At 38.8% G+C, this 23138-nt stretch overlaps 1 protein-coding gene across 8 annotated transcripts in view; it reads left to right on the top strand.

The window, feature by feature from the left end:
* The window catches only part of LOC126412823 (AT-rich interactive domain-containing protein 2-like), a 323653-nt gene that overhangs the window by 242458 nt on the left and 58057 nt on the right, over positions 1-23138 (top strand). For 6 of the 8 annotated variants that reach the window (XM_050082640.1, XM_050082644.1, XM_050082645.1 and 3 more), the window contains 4 exons: positions 3820-4124; positions 8311-8531; positions 10498-10813; positions 19802-19999. In XM_050082640.1, coding sequence (XP_049938597.1) covers positions 3820-4124; positions 8311-8531; positions 10498-10813; positions 19802-19999 — 1040 coding nt within the window. The remainder of the gene's footprint in view (positions 1-3819; positions 4125-8310; positions 8532-10497; positions 10814-19801; positions 20000-23138) is intronic. The other 2 variants (XM_050082643.1, XM_050082642.1) reach the window with 2 other exon arrangements.

The following is a 23138-nucleotide window of genomic DNA, read 5'->3' on the forward strand; positions in this document are numbered from 1 at the left end:
TAGGTAGAAATGGGCAGTATTTTAATGGTGCAGTTTAAGTAATACTGTTATTCGTTCATTGTACCAAAGGTAAATTCAGCTAAGAAATTTATAATGTTAAACATAAAGTTGTAGAGTCGCCACAAATCACGTGTAACTCTCTATTTATTTTATATCTAAAAACAAAGATGATGTAACTTACCAAACAAAAGCGTTGGTATGTTGGCAGACACACAAACTCAAACACACACACAAAATTTAAGCTTTCGCAACCCACGGTTGCTTCTTCAGGAAAGAGGGAAGGAGAGGGAAAGATGAAAGGATGTGGGTTTTAAGGGAGAGGGTAAGGAGTCGTTCCAATCCTGGGAGCGGAAAGACTTACCTTAGGGGGAAAAAAGGACAGGTATTCTCTCTCTCTCTCTCTCTCTCTCTCTCTCTCTCTCTCTCTCTCTCTCTCTCACACACACACACACACACACACACACACACACACACACACACATCCATCCGCACATATACAGGCACAAGCAGACATATATTTTACAATATTATCAAAAGGAAAGTTGCTACCCAACATATAGTAGAGATGCTGAATCTCAGATAGGCACAACAAAAAGACTGACATACATAAGCTTTTGGCAAACGAGGCTGTTGTCGAAAATACACACACACGACTCGCACACGCATGACTACAGTCTCTGGCAGCTGCGACTCAGCATCTCTCCTATATGGTGAGTAGCAACTTTCCTTTTCATAATAATGTACATTGTTTGATCTTCCTTTATTTTACATGTTAAACTCAATCAGTGAAAGCATCTTCAGAAGTCAGCTGTCCTCGCGATGTGTAGTGTGATGCAAGATGTATTCTGAATTTGTATTCATGCATACTTTGTGTGCCACAAAATCTTAAGCAGTTTTAGAACTTTGGTGTCATCCCAAAGTATGCATGAATACAGATTTGGACTACATCTCGCATCGCTAGGACAGCGGAGTTCTGAAGACACTCGCGTTGTTCGAATGAAACATGTAAAATAAAGAAAAAAGTGACACTCAACTTGTGGCAGCTGTAAAATTTTAATTTCTAACGGTTGCTGTTCCCTTGCAGGCAAATGCCTGTGCTCGTGAAATAGTGTGACCAAATTGCTGGCAGGACTTACTTCAGTAGACAAAATTAATAGTACTGCCGGTAGACACATATAAAAGTGATGCAATACTTAGTTTTTGGAACTAATAATTTATTGGTCTGGAATGAGAGAGGTATGAGTTGGGGAACATCAAAAAGGGAGGGAAAGTCACTCAGATCCCAGGATTAGAGTGACTCGTCTGTAGTGAAAACAAATTTAGTGTGACAGTTTTATGTGTGTGTATCAGCAGCACCACACATTTTACTTCCTGAAGGTAAGTAATGCCCAGCAATGATATTACTCATTCGTATCTCTTGGGCGAATTTTTAATAGGATAGAATTTGCCAGCAAAAAGTGTTTTCACCACTTACCTTATTTATTATAGATAGGAGAATACTAATAAATTTTTGTCACAGTGCTTTTTTCAGAGTTGTTTTAATTGCAGTAATTTAAAGCAAATCAATATCATTTGTACCATTGCCACTGTAATAAACATACCTTCAGTTTCACAACATGTTAGATACAAACAATGCATGGCTATGATATTTGTACCTGGGGCTTTTTAGAGTTCTCGGAAGTAAGCTTGCAGTCATTCCACTAGATACACAGCTCTGGAATTTATATAACCCTTCTGTACATTCCTTTGAGCTTTCTCTTCTTTGGTTAATACTGCTTCCTATTCATAGAGCTGCTTTTTTATACAAAGGTTTCTTTAATTTTCTTAGTTGTAACATATCTTTCCTGTAGTCATGCATGATTATACTGCTTTGCATTCTCCTCTAGCCATCTAAGCTTTGCTATTTTTTATGTTGTGTCAATCTCAATTTTGAGATGTATGTATTCACTTTTGTCTGCTTCATTTATTCTATTTTTATATTTTTTCTTACCATAAATTCAATTCAGTATCTCATGTTATCCATTTAGGTTCGACTTTGCCTTATGTTTCTGCCTATTTAATCCTCTGCTACCTTCACTATTTCATTTCTCGAAGGTATCTACTGTCTTTTTTTCTCCTTGTTTCAGTTAACAGTTGGCTAATGCTCCCTTTGAAACTCCCAACTCTGCTTCTTTCAACTTATCCAGATCCTATATCCTGAATTTCCTACCTTCCTGCACATTTAATCTGCTTTTCATAACCAAAATTTAAGTGATTGTTTGGTTACTTGTCATTCTAAGTTCTTGTGTCCATACCAAACATGAATATTGGATTGTTTAATGACTGAATGAAGACCACTCAAATATAAATCATTTGTCAAAGCATTTAATTTTTTTTATGATTACGTTTCTTTCTACAGGGTGACAATTATTGAACTATATGGGGGGGGGGGGGGGGGGGGGGCATGCACACACTTTAGTCAACATGTAAACATCACTACAGATATTCAGATTTAGGTTATGACATGTTCAATATGCCTGCCATCATTGGCGATGATGTGGTGCAGACGAATAGCGAAATTCTTCAGGACCCACTGAAGTGTCGGAACATTGATGCTGTTGATGGCTTCCTAAATGGCTGTTTTCAGCTCAGCAATGGTTTTGTGGTTACTGCTGTGCACCGTGTCTGTAATATAGCCCCCATGAAAAGGAGTCGCATGTGTTCAGATCCTGAGAATACGGCGGCCAATCGAGGCCCATGCCAGTTGTCTCTGGGTACCCCACAGCCAGAATGCGGTCCTCAGAGTGCTCCTCCAGGACATCGAACACTCTCCTGCTTCGATGGGGTTGAGTTCTGTCTTGCATGAACCACATCTTGTCAAAATCAGGATCACTTTGGATAATGGAGATGAAATCATCTTCCAGAACCTTCACATACTATTTGGTAGCCACCGTGATTAGACATTACACACCACACAGTGACCTATTGAGGGTGAAGAGACTTCTCGATCGCGAAATGTGCATTCTTAGTCTCCCAAATGCACAGATTTTGCTTATTGACGAACCCATCCAAGTGAAAGTGGGCTTCGTCGCTAAACCAAACCATCATCAAAGTCCTGTTCGTCAAATCTGTGGACAATAGTGTTTCATGGCCCTGGGGCTTAATGGTTGGTGAGTTAGAATTTTGTATGGGAAGAGATGCAGGTCTTAAATAACAATTCGTCACAGTGTCTCTTTATTAATTCCCACCTGTTATGCAGCTTGTCTGGGGCTGATTTGAAACACAGTGTGTGTCTTCTCGATGTTTTCAGTTGTTTCACCCCTTTTGGTGGTCCTACATTGCCGATACTGTCATCATGAATACTACCCATTCTCTCAAACTTTTGAATCAAATTCTTGATCTTTAACACACTTGGACTGGTCGTCTTCAGCTTGCACTCAGTCGCAAACTTCCTTGGAGCTGCAGTTGGGCTGTTATTGCTCACATAGTAGGTCTTCACAAGCGCTTTATGCCCAGGTATGCTGTACCGTGACGTTTTCATGTGCAAATGGCCGACACAACAAAGCGCATTTGCATGCGCGTACTAACTCCCTTCATGCCCCGCTGTTAACCGTGCAGTTTGAACGTCCTAATGCAAGCCGTTCAGAAGTTATGACAATTTTATTTCTTATGGAACAATAATTGTCACCCTGCATCATCGTCATTTCAATTTGAATAGCACTGTGATAGGCTTTCAGTATGAGTCTCAAATTACAGAGTGGTTTTTAAAATCTGGTAATGTTTTTTTTTATTATTAATTTTTTAAACATGTGATCTTTATGTTCACCTGTGTTTCAACAGGTGCAGGAGGCACGCAAATAATTGTGGAAGATGGGGAGAACTCTTTATCGAGTTTTGAAGGCATTCTTCTGAATGGCATGCCATCATCATTGGATATTGATGTTGCTTCTGATGACACAAATTCGAAAGATTCATCTCGCAGTTCAACTGCTGTGGTAGCAACAAAAGTTATGTCCCAACAGCAGAATGCTAAAAGCATGATGTTGGCAGATCTCCTTGAAAAGAAACCAGAAAGGAAGGACCCACCTGTACTAAATGGTGTCCTGGGAAAGAGTTTTGAACTAGTTGAGAACCACCTAGAAAAGGTAAGTAATTGCACAGAATAAATAGATTTTTATTGTTGCATGACATATCATATACAGTCACTAGATACATAGAGGGGAAGGTTGTGTACCTTTGACTACTTTTCATACTTTTAAACGAACCATAAGTAATTTAAGCAGTATTCTTATTATGTAATTTTATAGCACATACCTTATCCCACATTGCAATAATACTACTGTCTGAAACAATTTTGTAGAAGGATTACTTTTAGTAGAATTGTGCAACTGATTAAAGGTACAATGATACGGTTGTACCTTTGACCACCTCCTGTTGTACCTTCGACCATCCAAAGAAAATAGAACATTGACCCGAAAACTAACAAAAAAATGTAATTTGTTCCTCTTGTTGTTGTTGCATGTGATTGAAAAATTGCAAAAATTTTATTTGTCCACAGTATTGTAGTTGCAGTTAAGCGAACTTGCCAGCAATTATTCTTCTTGACACTACACTGATGTTATCCACAAGTGGCTTGTGAAAATGTGGATATGCTTCCTGTACTACCTCATAAATTTCACCTCAAACGTCTCTTTTTTTTTTTTCCCCCTCTACTTTTTTGAGCTGCAGAATGTTTTAATTCCTTTTCCTATGTCAGTAGGCACCATAAACCAAATGTAATCTTTTCTGAGCTCAAGGTAAGGTTGAAGATAATTGTTAGTTAGACCCACTTTATTTAGGTCTTCTGAATCATTTAATTCGTTTTCACACAGGTCACTTGATTCATGGCTTCAGAGTCAGAAGAATCGTCGATGAAACGTGATGTAGCTTTAATTTTCTTCAGCTTGGGGACGGAAGGCCTACATGTGGGTTAATTTCCTTTCAGCACAGTGAGAGTCTTCTTTATTTTCTGAACTACTTCCTTTTGACGGTTGTTGACTACTATTCCAGATTTTCCTCTCTTCCAGCCTTTGCTATTTGTTTTGTGTCAGCTATTGGGAAAGGACACATCATTTCTTGAGTGACAGGCTGATTCTTTGAGTCTGTGGAAGGTTGTGCTTCAAGAAGCAGTTCTCCTGAGTTTTCTTGAATTGAACTGCTCAAGTTTACATCATCAATTCATTTTTCCCCAAAAATATTTTCACACAGTGGAACCAGCCCTGAAACTCAAAAGCCACCATTGTTTTATGACAAAATGCTTTTGGAAAGGCTATTCATAGAAGTACTGCAGTCTTATGTACTGTAACGTGTTTTTTTCCAGCAGTCTTTCATGGCAGTGTTGAAGTAAGTTTTACAAGATTCAAATACTCTCCTGTCAAGAAGCTGCTGCTTATGACTTGTATGAGGTGAAAAGTCATAACGAATTCCCACCACCTGTCCAATGCTGTTACTGTAATGCTAAAATGGCTTTTGTGATTGCCCTTCAGTAAAACCACAGCACTTTCTTGATTGGCTTTGACATGCTGGGTGAAGTGTTAAAAAACCTTTTCATTGGACCATCCTGAATGAGATTCTCCTCCAATGAACCCAGGTGACGCACCATGCAACATAAAATATTTAAAATGGTTCCCTACAGCATTCGCTGTAACATCATCTGTCACATTCATGCCTCTTCAGCCTGATGTGACAGCTCCAGTTTGCTTACACCCCTCTGGGGCTAGGATTTTGGTATGAATGCGGACTGTTGACATTCTAGTCTCATCCAAACTCCAAATATTAGATGGCCGGAAAGGATGTCATAATACTTCCTTGTAGTTCTGGAAAACAACTTCCACTGTCTCGTGATTGAAGGGAATGGCTGAGAAACACTGGTTCCTGTTAGTTTTCACAAAGACAGTTCATTGGAGTACCTCTTACCAAAATCTTTTAACCACTGAAATTCAGCTTTCTTGTGTTTTTCAGGATTGAGGAAAATTTTTACTGTTGGCCACAGCATATTGGTACACCAGTTGCCTTAGAATTGTGAGGCTCAAACCATGGTGCATCTTGGCAGCTTTGTTTCTATGTGTAACCAACAGTAGATACCCTCATTGTTGAGAACTTTTTTTCATAGCTAAGTTAGGTGGATACACAAACTTTTCCTCTCTAGATGCATTTAACAGTTTTCAGGGAAAAAAGAGTAGATTTTTTTAAGCTGAACTATTTTGTTGCATTAGCTCTTACTCCCTCTTGCTTTCACTATTTTTGTGGGTTAATTCTGTTTTACTTCTTAGCATTCTGATTTTTTTGAAAAAATATTATTGGCGGAATATAAATTCACATTGTATCTTTGACTTGCGAGACGTACAGAAAAATGGGTGGTTGGAGGTAAGGTTTTCATTTAGAACCACATGTAAATGTTCAGTAATTTTTTAAGCTTAAGCTTTTTTGCAAATACTACTCAAAATTTGCTATATTATATACAAATAATGAATAATTTAAAATTTAAACAAATTTACATGATAAAATAACATGTCAAAATACGTCAATGAAAGTAATCAATTTTTGAAGGAAAAAGATTGATTGCTCTCACTGTAAAAATGAGTTGAGTTCTAGGCAGGCACAGCCAAAGGACTGTTAAGATTTAGCATTGGGCGAAAGCTTTCTTCAGAAAAGAAAATATACACACATTCATTCACACAAGCAAGCACACTTCCCGCACACATGACCACCATCTCTGGCAGCTCAGACCAAAATGCCTTCATGGTTGTCTACCTTTGACCGCATCATAATATCTTAAATTTTACCTCTGAGCGCTGTGACTTTAGCTGCCATCTGTACACGAAGTGAGGAACCACATACTCTAGTGTTGCCACAAGTAACATATGCTCATTATTTTAAAATATGTGTATAATCCATACTTTTCTGGATGCAAACTGAGAACTTCAAATTTTACGAATATGCTTTTAAACAGCTCCACAAAAACATGAGCATCTGCTACCCCTGTGGCAAAACTAGAGTGTGATTCCTCTCTTCATGTATAGATGGCACCAAAAGTCACAATGGTCAAAGGTACAATGTATGGTACTACAATATGGTCAAAGGTAGACAACCATGATAGCATTTTGGTCTGAGCTGCCAGAGATGATGGCCATATGTTCACGATGTGGCTTGTTTGTGTGACTGAGTCGTATGTTTTCTTTTCTGAGGAAAACTGTAGCCAAAAGCTAAATCAGTCTTTTTGTTGTGCTTGTCCGCAATTCAACGTGTCATCTTTACAGTGAGTAGCAACCTATCCTCTTCCTTATATTGTCAACAGAGAGGGAAAGGGAAAGGGAAAGGGGGGATGTCATTTGAGAGATAGGAAGGGGGAGAGAGGTTACAACATAAAAAATTTTCAATAGCTGCTACTTACCGTCCTAGTTTACAAAATCTCTTCTAAAATATAAGTTTTTTATTTAATGTACTCCATTTAATATGATTGTGATTTTAGGTTTAAGATATAGTTTTAAAATGCAAGTTTAAGTTCAGATTGTTTTTAGAAAGTTCAAGAGGAATGTTTTGCTGTAAGTGTAGTCAGTTGAAAACGTGTACTGATATTTTATACTGTTGTTTCTGTTTTTGTGTGAAATGTTGAGTGTAATTTGTATCAAACTGTAGATGTTTGTGGTATGTGTACTTGCATCACTAAAAGATCCACAATATTATAAGCGTTAGCCACTCCTTATTACATCAAATTCATTTGTTCTCTTACTTTCTGATAATCTATTCTTCGTGGAGGATTATTTAAAAGAAATCGTAAATTTCATACTACGAAAGCACTTATCTTCCTTCCATGTAACCTACATGTTACGGCCTCGTTATGAAGGTCACAGTACATATCCAAAGTTTCAGGACTTATTCTATGATTTGTTCTTAGATTTTTTTCCTTCAGTTAATGACTTTAACATACAATGTGTTTTGCATGTGAAAAGTGCAATGTTGCTGTGTGATTTGTAATATTTGGGTTTTACTACAACTCGTTGCATTTGCCAGTCCATGTAGAGCAGGTAACCAAAGCTATACAACCTTCAGTATGACCATTCTTAGTAAAACCTGTTGTGTGAATGCCAACTTTTTTGTTAATGATATGCTTACTCTCTACCTCTGATGATGAATATGCTTGGTTGTCACTTTCTGGAAAGATGATTAGGACATTTAACATTGAAAAAATTGATGAATATTACATTTTATACGTGAAAATTTTGGAAATCGTGTATTGAAATGGGAAATACTCTGGGAGGAGGAGAATGTTGGTCAACTACAACTATGCAGGTACTGAAGGATACGACAACATCCACTGTCCAGCAGCCACTGCCTGGAGGGAGAGAGAATGCTGCAAGTGCTTCACAACATCCCAATGGCAGCAGTGATGGACTCCCGTATAAAACAGTGGGAACTGTGACTGATCGTACAGAGATGACCCACTCACTGGAGGGAAACTCGCATCAGATGCAGCAGCAACAGCAGCAACATCAGCAGCATGCACTAAAAAGGTGGGTACTGTCTTTCTTGCTGTATTGGATATGAATGTGCATGGAATTTTGTATTTTCATTGCTGCAGTGTTGCATGTCCCTTTAACATTGTGAACATTTTATCAACAATGCAGGTTCTAAGCATAGTTACTGTTCTATGTGTTAAAGTATGCTCAGTGACTTTATTGCTTTAAAAGACTGATGTAAAAATATGTAAAGCTTTTGAAATAGTTAATGATTAAAATACCCAACTGATTCCTAACATTTCGTGTAAGTATTTAGTACCCTGCTGCAATTGTTGACAGATCTGATTTGATCCATTATAAATGGTTATTGTTGACAGAGTTTTTCCTGTTCGAAAGAGCATAAAAAAAGTCTTCAACAGTTGAAGCTTCAATTCCTTCTTCTGGGAGTAAGAGGGTTCAGGAGACAGAAATAGATGCATAGATCTTAGACACAAAACAAAACGGGTTAAATCTCTGAGATTGTATGATTAAGTAGAAACCAGTAGCAAGCAGCTAGTAGTATATGGATACTTCAGTAGTTACTTGAGAACTAATGTCCAAAAGGAGACTTGTTAAGACACACACAGAGCCATAAGAGGGGAAAAGGTAAACTTGAATAGCAGAAAAGAAAGAAGGGGGGGGGGGGGGGGGGGATCGAAAGGAGTGATGCTAAGAGAATTCACTTTTTTTGCTTCACGATTGGGAGACATGGCTTAAATAGTGTGGATGTCAATCATACTGACATGTACTATGCGGTGTACTGTACTGTGTTGTACAATAAGACATTATTTAGCCTGAGTCCTACTTCTGTGGGAAGTTAATTTCACTGAGGGTTTGGTTGTGTTAATGAGGGTACGGATACGTTTATTAGCAGCAGCTAGGTGTTAGCAGAAGAGAAACTACTTGATGAACGCTAGGCCATGGTACTGATGGTGGCTGCACATGTACTTGAAACATTTCCAGATAACCTTTTTACATGAGTTTGCAAGTCAGCTGGCATTTCACATTATTCTTGACAACCCCTGTGAACTGTTGGTATGAAATATTTCTGGTGAAGTCATTAACAGGTGTCTGTAATTCCTGGGGCATTTGAGGGTTTTTCTAAACATTAACTTCTCTAAATGTTACATTTGCTGAATCCCAGAAGTAAACGTGTGATAGACATGGGGTCTGGAGGGTAATTTAATTAAAAATGTCTCAGACTACTCAAAAACTGAGGTGTGAATGAGCTGCTTATGTACTTCCTTGGGTGCTCTTATAATGAATTTGTTTTTGGAGAAGTTTTATTAGGGGCTACATTGCATTACACTGCACCATCTTGATTATTAACAAGCGTGTGTGAAGGTGTGCTGCTTCACTTGTTCTGTTAGTGACTTTCCTTACTTCCTTTTTGCTTGGTAACTTCAAGAAATGCCTCCCAGCAGCAAATAAGCTACAATCAATAAATGGCATCAGTTTAGAATAGGTATAATGTCAAATACTTTATGTATAATGTCAAATACTTCATGTAAATAAAACAGTTAGTAATTTTGATTAGTCAGAATATGTAAAATTAAATAAACATTTCTCAAAGAGCGTCTGAAAATAGGGGGTCATTTTATAGTCATGTAAATACAGTGCATTCCATGATGGATTATCTCTTTATTTGTACTTTATTTGTATGTTGCAACTCTCAGTTAAGATGTTGCCTGAGCACTCCCCCACATTAGAAAATTGCTGTGCTGCGCATGGGCAGTATGTTAAACATGTCGGGCAGTATAAGTGATGCCTTCCCAGTTAATGAGTTTGTACTTAGATGTCAGAGACTGATGAGCGATTTGTCAAATTAATGTAGAATGATGCACAGTTATGTGCATCTTAAATGAAGTTTGTAGTACATTTTCTCCATTGAGTATTGTTGGGAACCAGCTTGGCTTAGCTCCTTCGCAACAAACTTGTTCTTTCTGTTTCACTGCCCTCATTTCAAAATTTTCTATTTCAGGCCAGCAGATGAGGCAGGTCTCACCAGTGTGGAAGTAGAAACGAAGCGCCCGCACCTGGAGGTTAATGGTAATGCGTCACCTTCTCCAGCACCCTCTCCATCACCTGCATCTGCAGACACTGGAGTTCCAAGTTCATCAGCAGCAAATCTGTATGCAGCACTGGCCGCATCAGCTCTAGAGGGAGAACTGGACCAACCAGAGTTGGAAGTGGTTCCTGTGCCTCAACAGGCTGCAACTCCGACACCACAGCAGCAACACCACCAGCAACAGCAGCAGCAGCAAACAGCAGGAAGCATACAGCTTGGCCTAAGACAGGTGTGTCTTGTAGAAGACTTAAAATTATTGTATATACTGCTTGCTACATTTGTCTGTAGCTATACATCGAGGTGACAAATGTCTTGGGATAATCTTCATATCATGTCAGACTTCCTTTTGCCAGGCATAGTCCAGCAGCTCGACTCATCATGGACTCCAGAAGTCGTGGGAGCTCCCCCGGAGAAATATTGAGCCATGCTGCCTCTGTAGCCGTCCATAATTGTGAAAGTGTTGCTGGTGTAGGATTTTGTGCTTGATAATGTTCCATAAATGTTCAATGGGATTTGTGTTGGGTGAACTGGCTGGCCAAGTCATTCCCACGAATTGTCCAGAATGTTCTTTAAACCAATCACGAACAGTTGTGATCTGGTGGTATGGCACATTGTCATCCATAAGAATTCCATCATTGTTCAGGAACATGAAGTCCATGAATGGCTGCAAATGGTCTCGCAGGTACCCAAACGTAACCATTTCCAGTCAGTGATCAGTTCATTTGGATCAGAGGACCCAGTCCATACCACGTAAACGCATTCCACGCCAGTACAGAGCCACCACCAGCTTGCATGGCATAGTGCCTTGTTGACAACATGTGTCCATGTCTTTGTGGGGTCTGCACCACACACAAACCCTACCATTAGCTCTTACCAACTTTAATCAGGACTCATTTGACCAGACCACAGTTTTCCAGTCATCCAGGGTCCAACCTATATGGTCACGAGTCTAGGAGAGGTGCTGCAGCTAATGTCGTTGTCTGCTGCCACAGCCCATTAATGCCAAATTTTGCCACGTTGTCCTAACGTATACATTTGTCATACGTCCCACATCAATTTCTGAGGCTATTTCATGCTGTGTTGCTTGCCTGTTATCATTGACAACTCTAAGCAAACGCAGCTGCTCTCGGCCATTCAGTGAAGGCTGTCGGCCACTGCGTTGTCAATGGTGAAAGTTAACGCCTGAAACTTGATATATATTCTCGTCACACTCTTGAAGTGTAGCTTCAGCTACAATTCCACGCTTGAAGTCTGTTAATTCCCATTGTGTGACCATACTCATGTCAGAAATTTCTTCATGTGAATCACCTGAGTACAAATGACAGTTCTGCCAATGCTCTGCCCTTTTATACCTTGTATATGCATTACTACCCCCTTCTGTATACGTGTGTATTTCAATCCCATGACTTTTGTCACCTTGATCTTACACCTTTATATTTTAACAAAAGTGGCAGCTCGTACAACAATGCTACGATTTTGAGATAGGGTGCTGATGAGCCAACCAGCCACCCATCTTACAATCTTATAATGTTGTATAATTACACATAGTTTGCTTACTTGTGTCATCCTCAGATATGTAGTTCGTTAGTTTTATGTTTAATCTCATGCAAAAGATAAGTGAACCTTTCTTGGTAGGAAATGCAGCTCAGGATGAAAATTTTTCTATTGGTGCAGTGAACCGCTTGGTGGTACAGTGAACTGCTCGGTAACTTGGAAAAAGATATTATACCGCCTCCCCCTCAGTTTAGGAAGAATCATAATGATTGTTTCTTGTTCCCTGTTCTAACACTTTAGTTGGTCAGATAGATGAGAGCAACCTTTAATTACCTGTGTGCTATTCAGGTGTATTTATATTTTTTAAAGTGATATTTGTTTTGACTTTGAAAGCGGTTGTATGAATAAGTAATTATTTTATAACAACTCTTATGTTTCATAGTCAATTTTACTTTTGTCTCAGACAGTTAATATTTCCAGTATCAGTTTATGTAAGATCATTCTGTTTATTAATAAGTTTTTTTACAATATCTTGACATAATTGAACCTTTCCTTGCTCTCATTTTGTCCACAATGAATTCACATCAGTCTATTTCATTTATTATAATTGATAGTGTCAGACATTATTACATTAAACAGTTTAGTAGGACACATTAAACACATTGATGTATGTTGGCTTAGTGGGCACTATCAAAGCATTTTACATGTTCTGAGTGAAGCAGTACAGTCAGTGACCAGGCTGCCATTTGGTTGTGGTATTTGTAACTATAGTAACCTGACCGGAGCCTCATCTTCTTGCTTGTCTCGGTGGCACACTATTTTGTTGGCTCTAAACAGAAAACTTTTTAGTTATTGTACTATATTATACAACAGTGGCTGCAACACTACTATCTTTTAGTTTCATTAGATCACACAATTATTAACATTAACATTAAATTGACCTGTTGGACAATCACCAGTTCACTAACACTTTTATTCATATATCTGGAGAACCATGGTAGACCACCTGTCTAGTGACAGTTTCAGTGGTTACTCTTATCATGAAACTCATCTCATAATCAACAGTTTACAGACAGTTGAACACAGTTCATTATTGAAGTCACTACAAACACTTAGTGCGGTGCATAACAGAAATCTTACGAAGTACAGTATTGAAAGCACAGTTTATACTTGCCGCAACCAAAGAAGTTCATGTGGATATTTCATGAGTACAAGTTATTACAAGAGAAATGGTGTGATAATATCAATTGTTCCAACTATGATGATGGACTTTCATACATTTCATTGCATAATGCAAACTGAATGAGCATGAATTCTCATAGAAAATGTTAACTGAATACTTTTTAGGCATCACCACATTTACTTGGTTTTTGATGCCATAGATGTTGCTTGTGTGCTCTCAAGCTGCGCACTCAATATGCAGATGTTAACATGGGAATGGTTAGCTGCGAATTGATTCATTTTAGGTGGGGTGGGCTACGTAAAGACTTGGTTGAAATGTACTAGTGTGGATGAGCTGTATGTTCAGGCAATAATTTGATTTACAGAGTAAATAGTTAGGTAGTAACAAAGGATTACAGAACCATTATGTGTGTCTCATCTGGGAATTGTCTATTTATGACTACAGTTAGCATATTTGAAATATTATAAATTATTCAAATTTTATTTTATTTAGTGACTTAATTATTTGATGATAGATGTAATTCAGTTCAGAAAATTTAGGACAACAAAATTACAATTCAAACCTGGAAATTAAACAAGTGTAATGGCCTAAAGACAACAGTAATTTGTATGAGTTGAGTACCAATTATCTTCTAAGTTGATTAGATTACAAAAAATTAAAACTTGTTGCAGTCAACGCTGGAGTCATAGCTTTCTAATAGAATGAGTCCATATTTCCAAAGCTACGGATTAGCTCAGTTGAAATCTACTATTACATGCTGTAGCAAAATTTTCAGTTATTAATTATTCTTTCTTAATGTGGTTTTCAGTAAATTTAAATACACTACATCATATTGACAATTAACACACAAATAACAAACTGGCATGGATAACATTTTTACAGATTTGGACAGATGAGTACATGTGCACACATACAATTTATTCTAGTGGACTGGGGTAGTTGGCCACTACTTTGGAGTTAGGATGCAGTAGTGGGTCGTTGTCAGGGTGTTGGCTGTTGGTAGCATGTACAGTGTCAGTAGCCAAATGTTTTATTCAGTTTCAAGTTAAAACACTTGTAGTGTCAGCCTGCAGTGGTTACGCCTCCCTGAGCTGTGTTAATGGCATTAAGACTGGTGGATGCTGAGGTGGCAATTAGCCAGCAGCTGCCTTAATGTTAGTGCAGAGTAGGATTGCTGGCACATGATGTGTGCAGTGGCATGTTGACAGACCCAGTGTTTCTCTCCAGTTAAGGGCAGGGTGTGTCTGTAGATGTGGAATCCTGACGTTCTTGTAGCAGAAGACGGGCTCTAGCACTGAAGCCGCCCCTGGGAGTTGTGGTGTGCAGCAACAGTTCGGCTGAACAAGTACAGATGGTTGGACGTTTACGCTGCCCTGGATGTGAACTGCTGCCCCTTAAGGTAGGAGTCCAGCTGAGGCTGAAACGATCCCAACGTGGCCCACTACCTGGAATGCACCAAGTCGCCATGGACTGGACTGAATCCCAATAGTCGTCTTGTCAGTGGTGGAACCTGAGTCACTTGGTGGCATCCTGCAAAAGAGTGGAATCCTGTCACCCAGTGTGGATCTCCCATCGTAGTAGATACTATCAATACTGTGGGTAGAAATGATGGATATTTATACTGCTTTGGTGCTAATTTTTTGTGCCAATGTACCACTTCTAACCAAGTACAGTGAAACCAAGCAGCAGCCATTAGATGTAGCAACTACCCCATCGTTACTGTGGTCAGTCCACCTCTCTGCTGCATCATTGGTGCTGTGAGCAATGGGGCGTGCCTGCCAATGTAGAAACTAGCTGGTGGTGTTGCTGTATCTTATGCAGTGGTGGTTTGGATCTTGGTGTAGTGTCAGTAGCTTGTTTGCATGAGGTATGGCAGTACAGCTGTAATCAGTTGTGCAAAAAAATAGTGGCGACTCTACAATACCTCCTTCTTTCGGTGGACTCGGTCTCTGTCTTTGATAAATCTGCAAAGACTCAACAAATATGAACAATAGTGTACAATGTATACAGTCCCTTCTTCTGTACTAGTCAGCTTGAACCACAGGGTTTAGTGGCAATGAATGTAATCCACAGTTCAGCCCACTGGCTTTTCATCTGCATCTGTTTGGTAACCTCTCTCAAATCTCCACAACAACTAGCAGGTTAGTGTCTTTAGTTCCCACTTTTTTCACAACTACGTAACAGCTAATTAACAGCAAGTTTGCGCAATAAACTCCTCGTAGAACTACACAACATAACTTGCTGCTAGCATGTCGTCACTCCTCCAGTGTGCCGTTTGCCATCACACAACAAATTCTTAAGGGAGTCATGCCCGTGGTCACATCAGGGCAAGTAAAGAATCTGCAAAAATCTTAAAAACGATATAACCTATTCCATTTCCTTATTGCTATTATATGTTACAATTCTTTAACTCTTCATTTTACATCTACAAACTAAAAATGACACTGGGGAACACTTTCTCTCTTGGTGAACCATCCTTAACAAATAATCTTTGACAGTACATAGTTGGACCTCATTGATCTCTTATGCTTGGCTTCTCTTTTCCTTTATCCAATGATTCTTCTTGTACGTGGCATCAGTTGCCCTTCTTTTCCTTGGAAAACGTTATTCCTGACACTCTCCTTGCATGTGAATTGTTTACAATACTACCACTCACAATATGCCAACAGGCAGTTCCCCTATTTGCCCCTGTGTAGTCCTAATCATATATTGAATTCTTTACACCATACATCTTTCTGGTACCCTTGCTCACCTAAAGTAATTTCCTGGTGCATAATTGGTACGAATTAAGCCAAAGTGTGTTTGTTGACAGTTTACCTGATTTTTCCCTTAAGATATATAAACCTTGCGAATGCTCTTCATTGTCGACAGTTTCTTGTAGCTGGAATATTGTCCCTAAGTTCCACTGTATGCCGCCAAAGGTCAATTTTTGCATGATGTTTGGGCATAAAACTTACCCTCAGGTTTGCCTCAAATCTTTCACTTACATTATACCTGTCAGGGACAATGAACTGCAGCTGCATTGTAAACAGTTTTCTGTCTGTGTCGGCACCAGCACTGTCTGCAACTCCAGAGGGCTGAGACCTAGTGCTTGCACTACTGTAATATTCCAGTCTGTAGGCACATATTCCTCTACAAATTCAGTCCTGATAGCCTGAGCATTAAAATTACAAGCACATTTCCTTATTCTTTTCTTGCCTCTTGCTTGTGTGGAGGTGGTGCCACCTCAGGTAGTGACATATCTGTGTCCTTCGGAAACAAATGAATCTGCACCATTTCATTACTCCCAACAGTTGCGACACAAACAACATTATTAATAAACTGCTGGGCATTTCGCTTAGTATTTACAATAAGCTCACCATCTGCAATTCCGGTCTTAACAACACAGAAATTGGTGACACATGTACTTCCCTGTACATCTGGCCCAGGCTCCATAACTTCTAATCAACACCCATTATTACCCAATCGGGTAGATACTACTGCACCTGAAGCACCCCTGCAGCTATCCATGCGTTTATTTACTTCACAGAGAATACAACTACTTCATCTGACACACACACACACACACACACACACACACACACACACACACACACACACACTTCAGACTCCACAGTTTCACACGATATTGGAACTGACACTATTATTTGGCACACCAGATAAACTCTCAGGAACTTGCACAATGCCTTCTTCTAATATTCTACGATCCGTATTTGAGGAGTCCTGAAATCATCCCACAGAGTGTCGACATGTTTACATATGACAAGATCATCTTACACTTAATTTCTTTGAGTCACTAGTCTTCTGACTCATTTGATGTGGCCCACCATGAATTCCTTTGCTGTGCCGACCTATGTCCTCAATTTTTTGCTGGATATATTCTGATCTGTATCTTCCTCTACATTTTTAGCCTCTACAGCTCTTTCTAGTACCATGGCAGTTATTCCGTGATGTCTTAACAGATGTCCTATCATCCTGCCCCTTCTCCTTGTCAGTGTTTTCATATATTCCTTTCCTATTCTGGGGAGGGCCTCCTCATTCCTTACCCTACCAGTCCACCTAAAACATCCTTCTGTAGCACCACATCTCATATGCTTTGATTCTCTTCTGCTCCAATTTTCCCATAGTCTGTGAGTCCCTACCATAGAATGCTGTGCTCCAAATGTACATAATGAGAAATTTTTTCCTCAAATTAAGGCCTACATTTGATATTTATAGACTTCTCATTGTCAGTTATGCCCTTTTGGCCAGTGCTAGTCTAGTTTTCATATCCTCCTTGCTCCGTCCATCATGGGTTATTTTGCTGCCTAGTTGGAATTCCTTAACTATGTCTACTTCTCAATTCCCAATTGTGATGTTAAGTTTCTCTCTGTCCTGATTTATACTGCTTCTTGTTACTTCTGACTTTCTTTGATTTACTCTCAGTCCACGTTCTTTACTCATTAGACTCTTCATTCCATTCAACAGATCCTGCACCTGTCTAAGGACAGTAATGTCATTAGGAGATCTTATTGTTGATATCATTTCACCTTGAATTTTAATCTCACTCTTGAACCTTTCTTTTACTTCCATCATTGCTGCTTTGATGTATAGAGTAAACAGTTGGGACAAGACGCTACATCCCTGTCTTACATCCTTTTTAATCTGTGTAGTTCATTATTGGTCTTTGTCTTATTGTTCCCTTTGTACTTTTACATATTGTATATTACTTGTCTTTCCCTATAGCTTACCCAATTTCTTTTTTTTTTTTCTTTACCGTCATCTTGTGCCATTTTACATTGTTGAACACTTTGCCAGGTCGACAGATCCTATGAATGTGTCTTCATTTTTCTTCAGTCTTGCTTCCATTATCAGCCACAGTGTCAGAATGCCTGTCTGGTGCCTTTACCTTTCCTAAAGCCAAACTAATCATCATCTAACAGTTTCGCAGTATGCTTTTCTATTTTTCTGTGTATAATTCTTGTCCGCAACGTGACACTTGATCAGTTAAGCTGATTGTGTGATAATTTTTACACCCTGACCCTTGCTGTCTGACTGATGCGTTCCTGAAAGCCAGATGGTATATAATCAGTCTTATACATTCTACACATCAATGAGAATAGTTGTTTTGGTGCCAATTCCCCCAATGGTTTAAGAAATTCGACGGAATTTCTATCCTATTTACCTTATTTCATCTCAAGTCATACAAAGCTCATTTAAACTTTGATTCTAATACTGGATCACCTGTCTTCCCTGTCGACTCCTGTTTTTCTTTTTCTTTTTTTTCACCTAAAACATCATCAGACAACTCCTCCCCTTCATGTGGCCTTCAGTGTACTCTTTCCACCTGTCCACTCTTTCCTCTGCATGTAACAATGGAATTCCCATTGCAATGTTAATGTTACTGACCTTGCTTTTAATTTCACCAAAGGTTGTTTGGACTTTCCTGCATGCTGATTCAGTTGTTCTGACAATCATTTCTTCTTTGATTTCTTGATATTACTTGTGCAGCAATTTGCCTTAGCTTCCCTGCAATTCCTATTTATATTATTCCTAAGTGACTTGTATATCTGTATTCCTGAGCTTCCCGAAACATTACTGTACCTCTTTCTTTCTTCGATCAGCTGAAGTCCTTCCCCCCCCCCCCCCCCCCCCCCCCCCCCCCTGTTATCCATGGTTTCTTCGCATTTTACTTGTGTCTTTCTTTCCAACTTTTTTTAGATGTCCCTTCCTCTTCAGTTCAACTGCGTAATGAGCTATTCATTATCAGAGTATCTATAGCTTCAGAGCACTTCAACCATCACTTTTCAGCTCCTAGTACTTTCGTATCCCACTTCTGTGTGTGCTTATTGTTCCTGACTCGTCTCTTAAACTTCAGCCTACTCTTCATCATTACCAAATTGTGATCTGAGTCCATATCTGCTCCTGGGAATGTCTTACAATCCAGCATCTGATTTCAGAATCTCTGGCTGATGTAAACAAAATGGAATCTTCCCTTATCTCCTGGCCGTTTTCAAGTGTATTTGCTCCTCTTGTGATTCTTGAACAGAGCATTCACTAGCCTTGATTACTCTGCCTGAGTGGCTGCTCATAATTATTACTTTACTGACACTTCCTGGTATAACTCAGCTTCACCTCCTAAATTGCAACAGATGGTTGATTTCGTATAAACTTCTAGGAGTACAATAAGAGTAGAGAGAGAAAGCTTCCAGCTTGTTCTGATTCGTGTTGTTTGTTAAACTTTTATATAACAATAAAAGTGCAGTGTTTAATTCTTTTTTAATATGATCTGGTGAAGCACTTACACTTGAATGAGCATAGTACAGAATTACTGTCAGTTACCAAGTAAAACAAGGACATAGTGGAGACAAAGTTGTGATTCAATGATAGGGTAGGTGAATCTGTTTTATATTGTCATTGTGTTATTGAGATGAGTTCTCTCTTTTTTAATTAGTTAATTAATTAGTTAATTTTTTTACATAAGAGCCAAAATGGATTTATTGAAAATTGTCAATGCTATTAAAGAGAACAGTGACAATGACAACACATTTTATTTTTCAGGTTTTTGAGACTGCAACAGTTCATGGCCCAGGCGGGCAGTCACAGCAGGTAATTGTTGCACCACGTCACGTCATTGTCTCCCAGGCAGGAAATCTGTTGGCAGCACAGCAGCAAGTGCTAATTGCAACTGGTTCAGGCAATGTCACCATAGCAGGTGGAAAGCCACAAGCTACTGGAACTCCTGGCACTCGTACACAGGTGCGTAATTTCTTCTTGAGTGACAATGTTTTGACAAAACTGTTAAATTGAAGATTTTCTCACTAAATCTCACAGAACTGTGTTTTTGGCTCTTTCCTCCATGAAAAGAAACGTAATTGTGTAAAACGAGTAATTTGCATTAACTCCATTACCATAGTTTTTGACCAACATTTCTCTTACAGTTCAGGCAGCATATGAATTCATAGGGACCCAAAAAATTTGCATTTTGCGATAAATGTGGAATAGATTCGAATACTGCCTCAAATGCGAAAACATGGACTTACTTAATAGATACTACTTCATAGCAAATTGTATGCAGATGAACTATTTTGTCAGAGATAGTTTGAAATAGCTTTATTTTCTGCATATAAACAAAAAAAAATGTAAACCAATTGTCAGTTACTGGTATTTTACATCATTTGCCAAAACTCGGTTTTGAAAAATAATCTGCATAGGAGTGTGTTTGCAAAAGAAGAGGTTTACGAACGCAATGGTGTATCAACGTCATTGATCTGGTGCCATGCCAATTGTGGGTGATTGAATGGTACGTGCCGCGTAATGCAGCCTAGTATTCAGCCATAGGACCTAGCATTTTATAACAAAGAACTGTGTATGTTTGTTCAATTGCTGAAGGTCAAAAGATGGTACAATGAGGACACTTTTAATGTGGCAAATAATGTGGTGAATGTTTTGAACTGTGGTTGCATCAAGTACCGCTAGAGGTCAGGCCTGAACTAAGTCATTAACAATACTCCACTAACCTCGAGAAGCAATTGTGTGGTAACCGTCTGTGAAAGCTTTATGTTATGCATTGTTTTCTTTTCTTATTTTGAAATAAGTGAAGCGACTGATCCTGGCCCATCATGGATTTCGATTATGACCGTTACAAGGCCAGAAGAGATCAATGGTCCCTGTGGCAATGTGTCATTTCTGCTGTAGGCAGCTGCGCTGTAAAGGGGAAGTGGGGTTTGTTTCCCTGCACCCGCCTTCTTCCCTCATAATTCTAGTTTGTTTACGCTTGTAACTATCTGCCACTATAGCTTGCAGTGCCCCCTCTCTGCACTATAGCAATTGGAAATTAAAACTTGTAACTTTTTTAACGGTATCAAAATTCTTCCCTTAACCTTAAAATAGACTTAATGTGCATTGGGTTCAATTGGTACATTAAGTGTTATGTCAGCTCTATTTGTAGCATTGTAAGTCATGGGTTGCACGACTGTGAATGTCCATATAAGATTGAAATTGACAGTGTGCAGATTTTGTAATCATCGAATTGGATTACAAAAGACAAATAATTTACAGAAACATCTTAAATCGGAGATGCAGTCATTTCACTAGTGGGAAAATGCTGCTGCTTTTCAACAGAACAGTCATTTCTGAAAGCTGAAATGCAACCAGACAAAGAAAACGAAGACCATTTTGGAAGAAAACAGTGTTGAAGTTATTGCAAAAGCAATCATTCCAGTGAAGTTATTACAAAAGCAAACATTCCAGTGAACTTTTTGCAAAAGCAAACATCCCAGTTGAAAAGTTCTCAATCAGCACTTTTTTAAATTGAACAGTTTCAAAGAACTGAGTCTTTGTTTATGTTCAGTCATGTAACATGCCACCCTTTTATATTTCTGCATCAAATCATTAAAAAAAATTGAGGATTTGACAAAAATACGCACGAATTTGCTACATTATCCTGTCCCTATGAATTCAGCAGGTCCTACTAACAGGAGCGCCATGTTCTTAGCTAATTATTATTTTATTATTCTCTGCGGGATTTGTTAACCAGTCTCCACAAAGCCCAGAATTTAGTTCCATCCTATTTAAGGAACCGAAGAGGTATTCTGTAGCAGAGTTAGCATTCCTGCAGCTCTCTTGACAGTGATACTCTTTTACATTTGTTTCTGATGCAATATTAGAGTGATTATCTTACTAATGCGGCATTCTCTAGCAACAATAGTGCCATATTGTACTGTTGTGCACATTTACTTGGCTCGCACTCTGATCGTTAGAAGTCATCTGTTTACGCTTGTTGCCAACCTGAGTTGTGACAATAAGTAACCGTTGTGAATATAGATTTATCAGTGTGTAGTGCTGTGTGTTATGATTTTTAAAGTTATATAAAGAAATAAGGGACAAGGCCATCAACTTTTTTGTCACTTCTGTGGTCCATTAACCCATTACACATTCATTTCTTTTACGAGCTATAAGCTGACAGTTCTGGGAGGAGGAGGAGGTGGAGCTTGTCTCACAGCCTAGTTGCTACAAGCCAATCGGAAGGTTCCACTCCCAGCATCGTCTGCTAAGGGGCCAAGTAAAAGTGTGCGATCATTAATTCATCTGGAGGCAGGACTTCGGCAGTATATCAGACCACACATAAACATTAGTTAGTTGGTTTTTCCTCTTGATTGTCTTATTATTATGTGTATTGATTCGTCATCTGTTGTCTCTTTGTTTCTGTGCCAATTCCTTGTTTTGAGGACTGGCTCCAGTCCCCATCCTCCCATTACACCTCCTTTCGAGCCCTCCCTTCCTTTTTCTGCTAATGATACTAAACTTGACAACAGAGTGAAACTCTTTCTCTGTGACAATGGTTTATTTCTAGTATTTGGAGGGGGAAGAAACTGTGAACAGAAAAGTTTATTAAAAACACCATACTTCATGATCAGTGGTTTGGTAATTATATGATAGCTATGTGATTTAACAGTGATTATCAATTTTATTACTAATGTCATTCATTCGTAGAATTCTGCAGATGAGTCCATTATTGTGTCTATTTATTTGCTTATTACAGCCCCTGAATCATTTGTAGATGCATGTTACTTAACAATCATTTTGAAGTGTCCATCTGAGATGTAACTTTGTATTATTTACTAATGTATTCTATGAAACCTTGCCAAATTCTTTATTGCTAACAGTTTTATGGCAGTTGACATGATTTGGTACAGTTGTGATTTTACAACAAATTGGTTCAACTATCCCAATGATCCATATCTGTTTTAATCAAAACTGTGTTCTGTGTGGGAATTGCATGAAATTTTGTAAAAATTAGTTGAAGTTTTGCATCTTAGCTGGTGACATTGAATATCTATGGAGCTAACTTTACTATGTAGAAAGAGAAGAATTTTAACAGTTCCAAATGTAACTA

This window comes from Schistocerca serialis, chromosome 7, assembly GCF_023864345.2.
Source record: "Schistocerca serialis cubense isolate TAMUIC-IGC-003099 chromosome 7, iqSchSeri2.2, whole genome shotgun sequence".
In the NCBI taxonomy this organism is placed as follows: Eukaryota; Metazoa; Arthropoda; class Insecta; order Orthoptera; family Acrididae; genus Schistocerca; species Schistocerca serialis.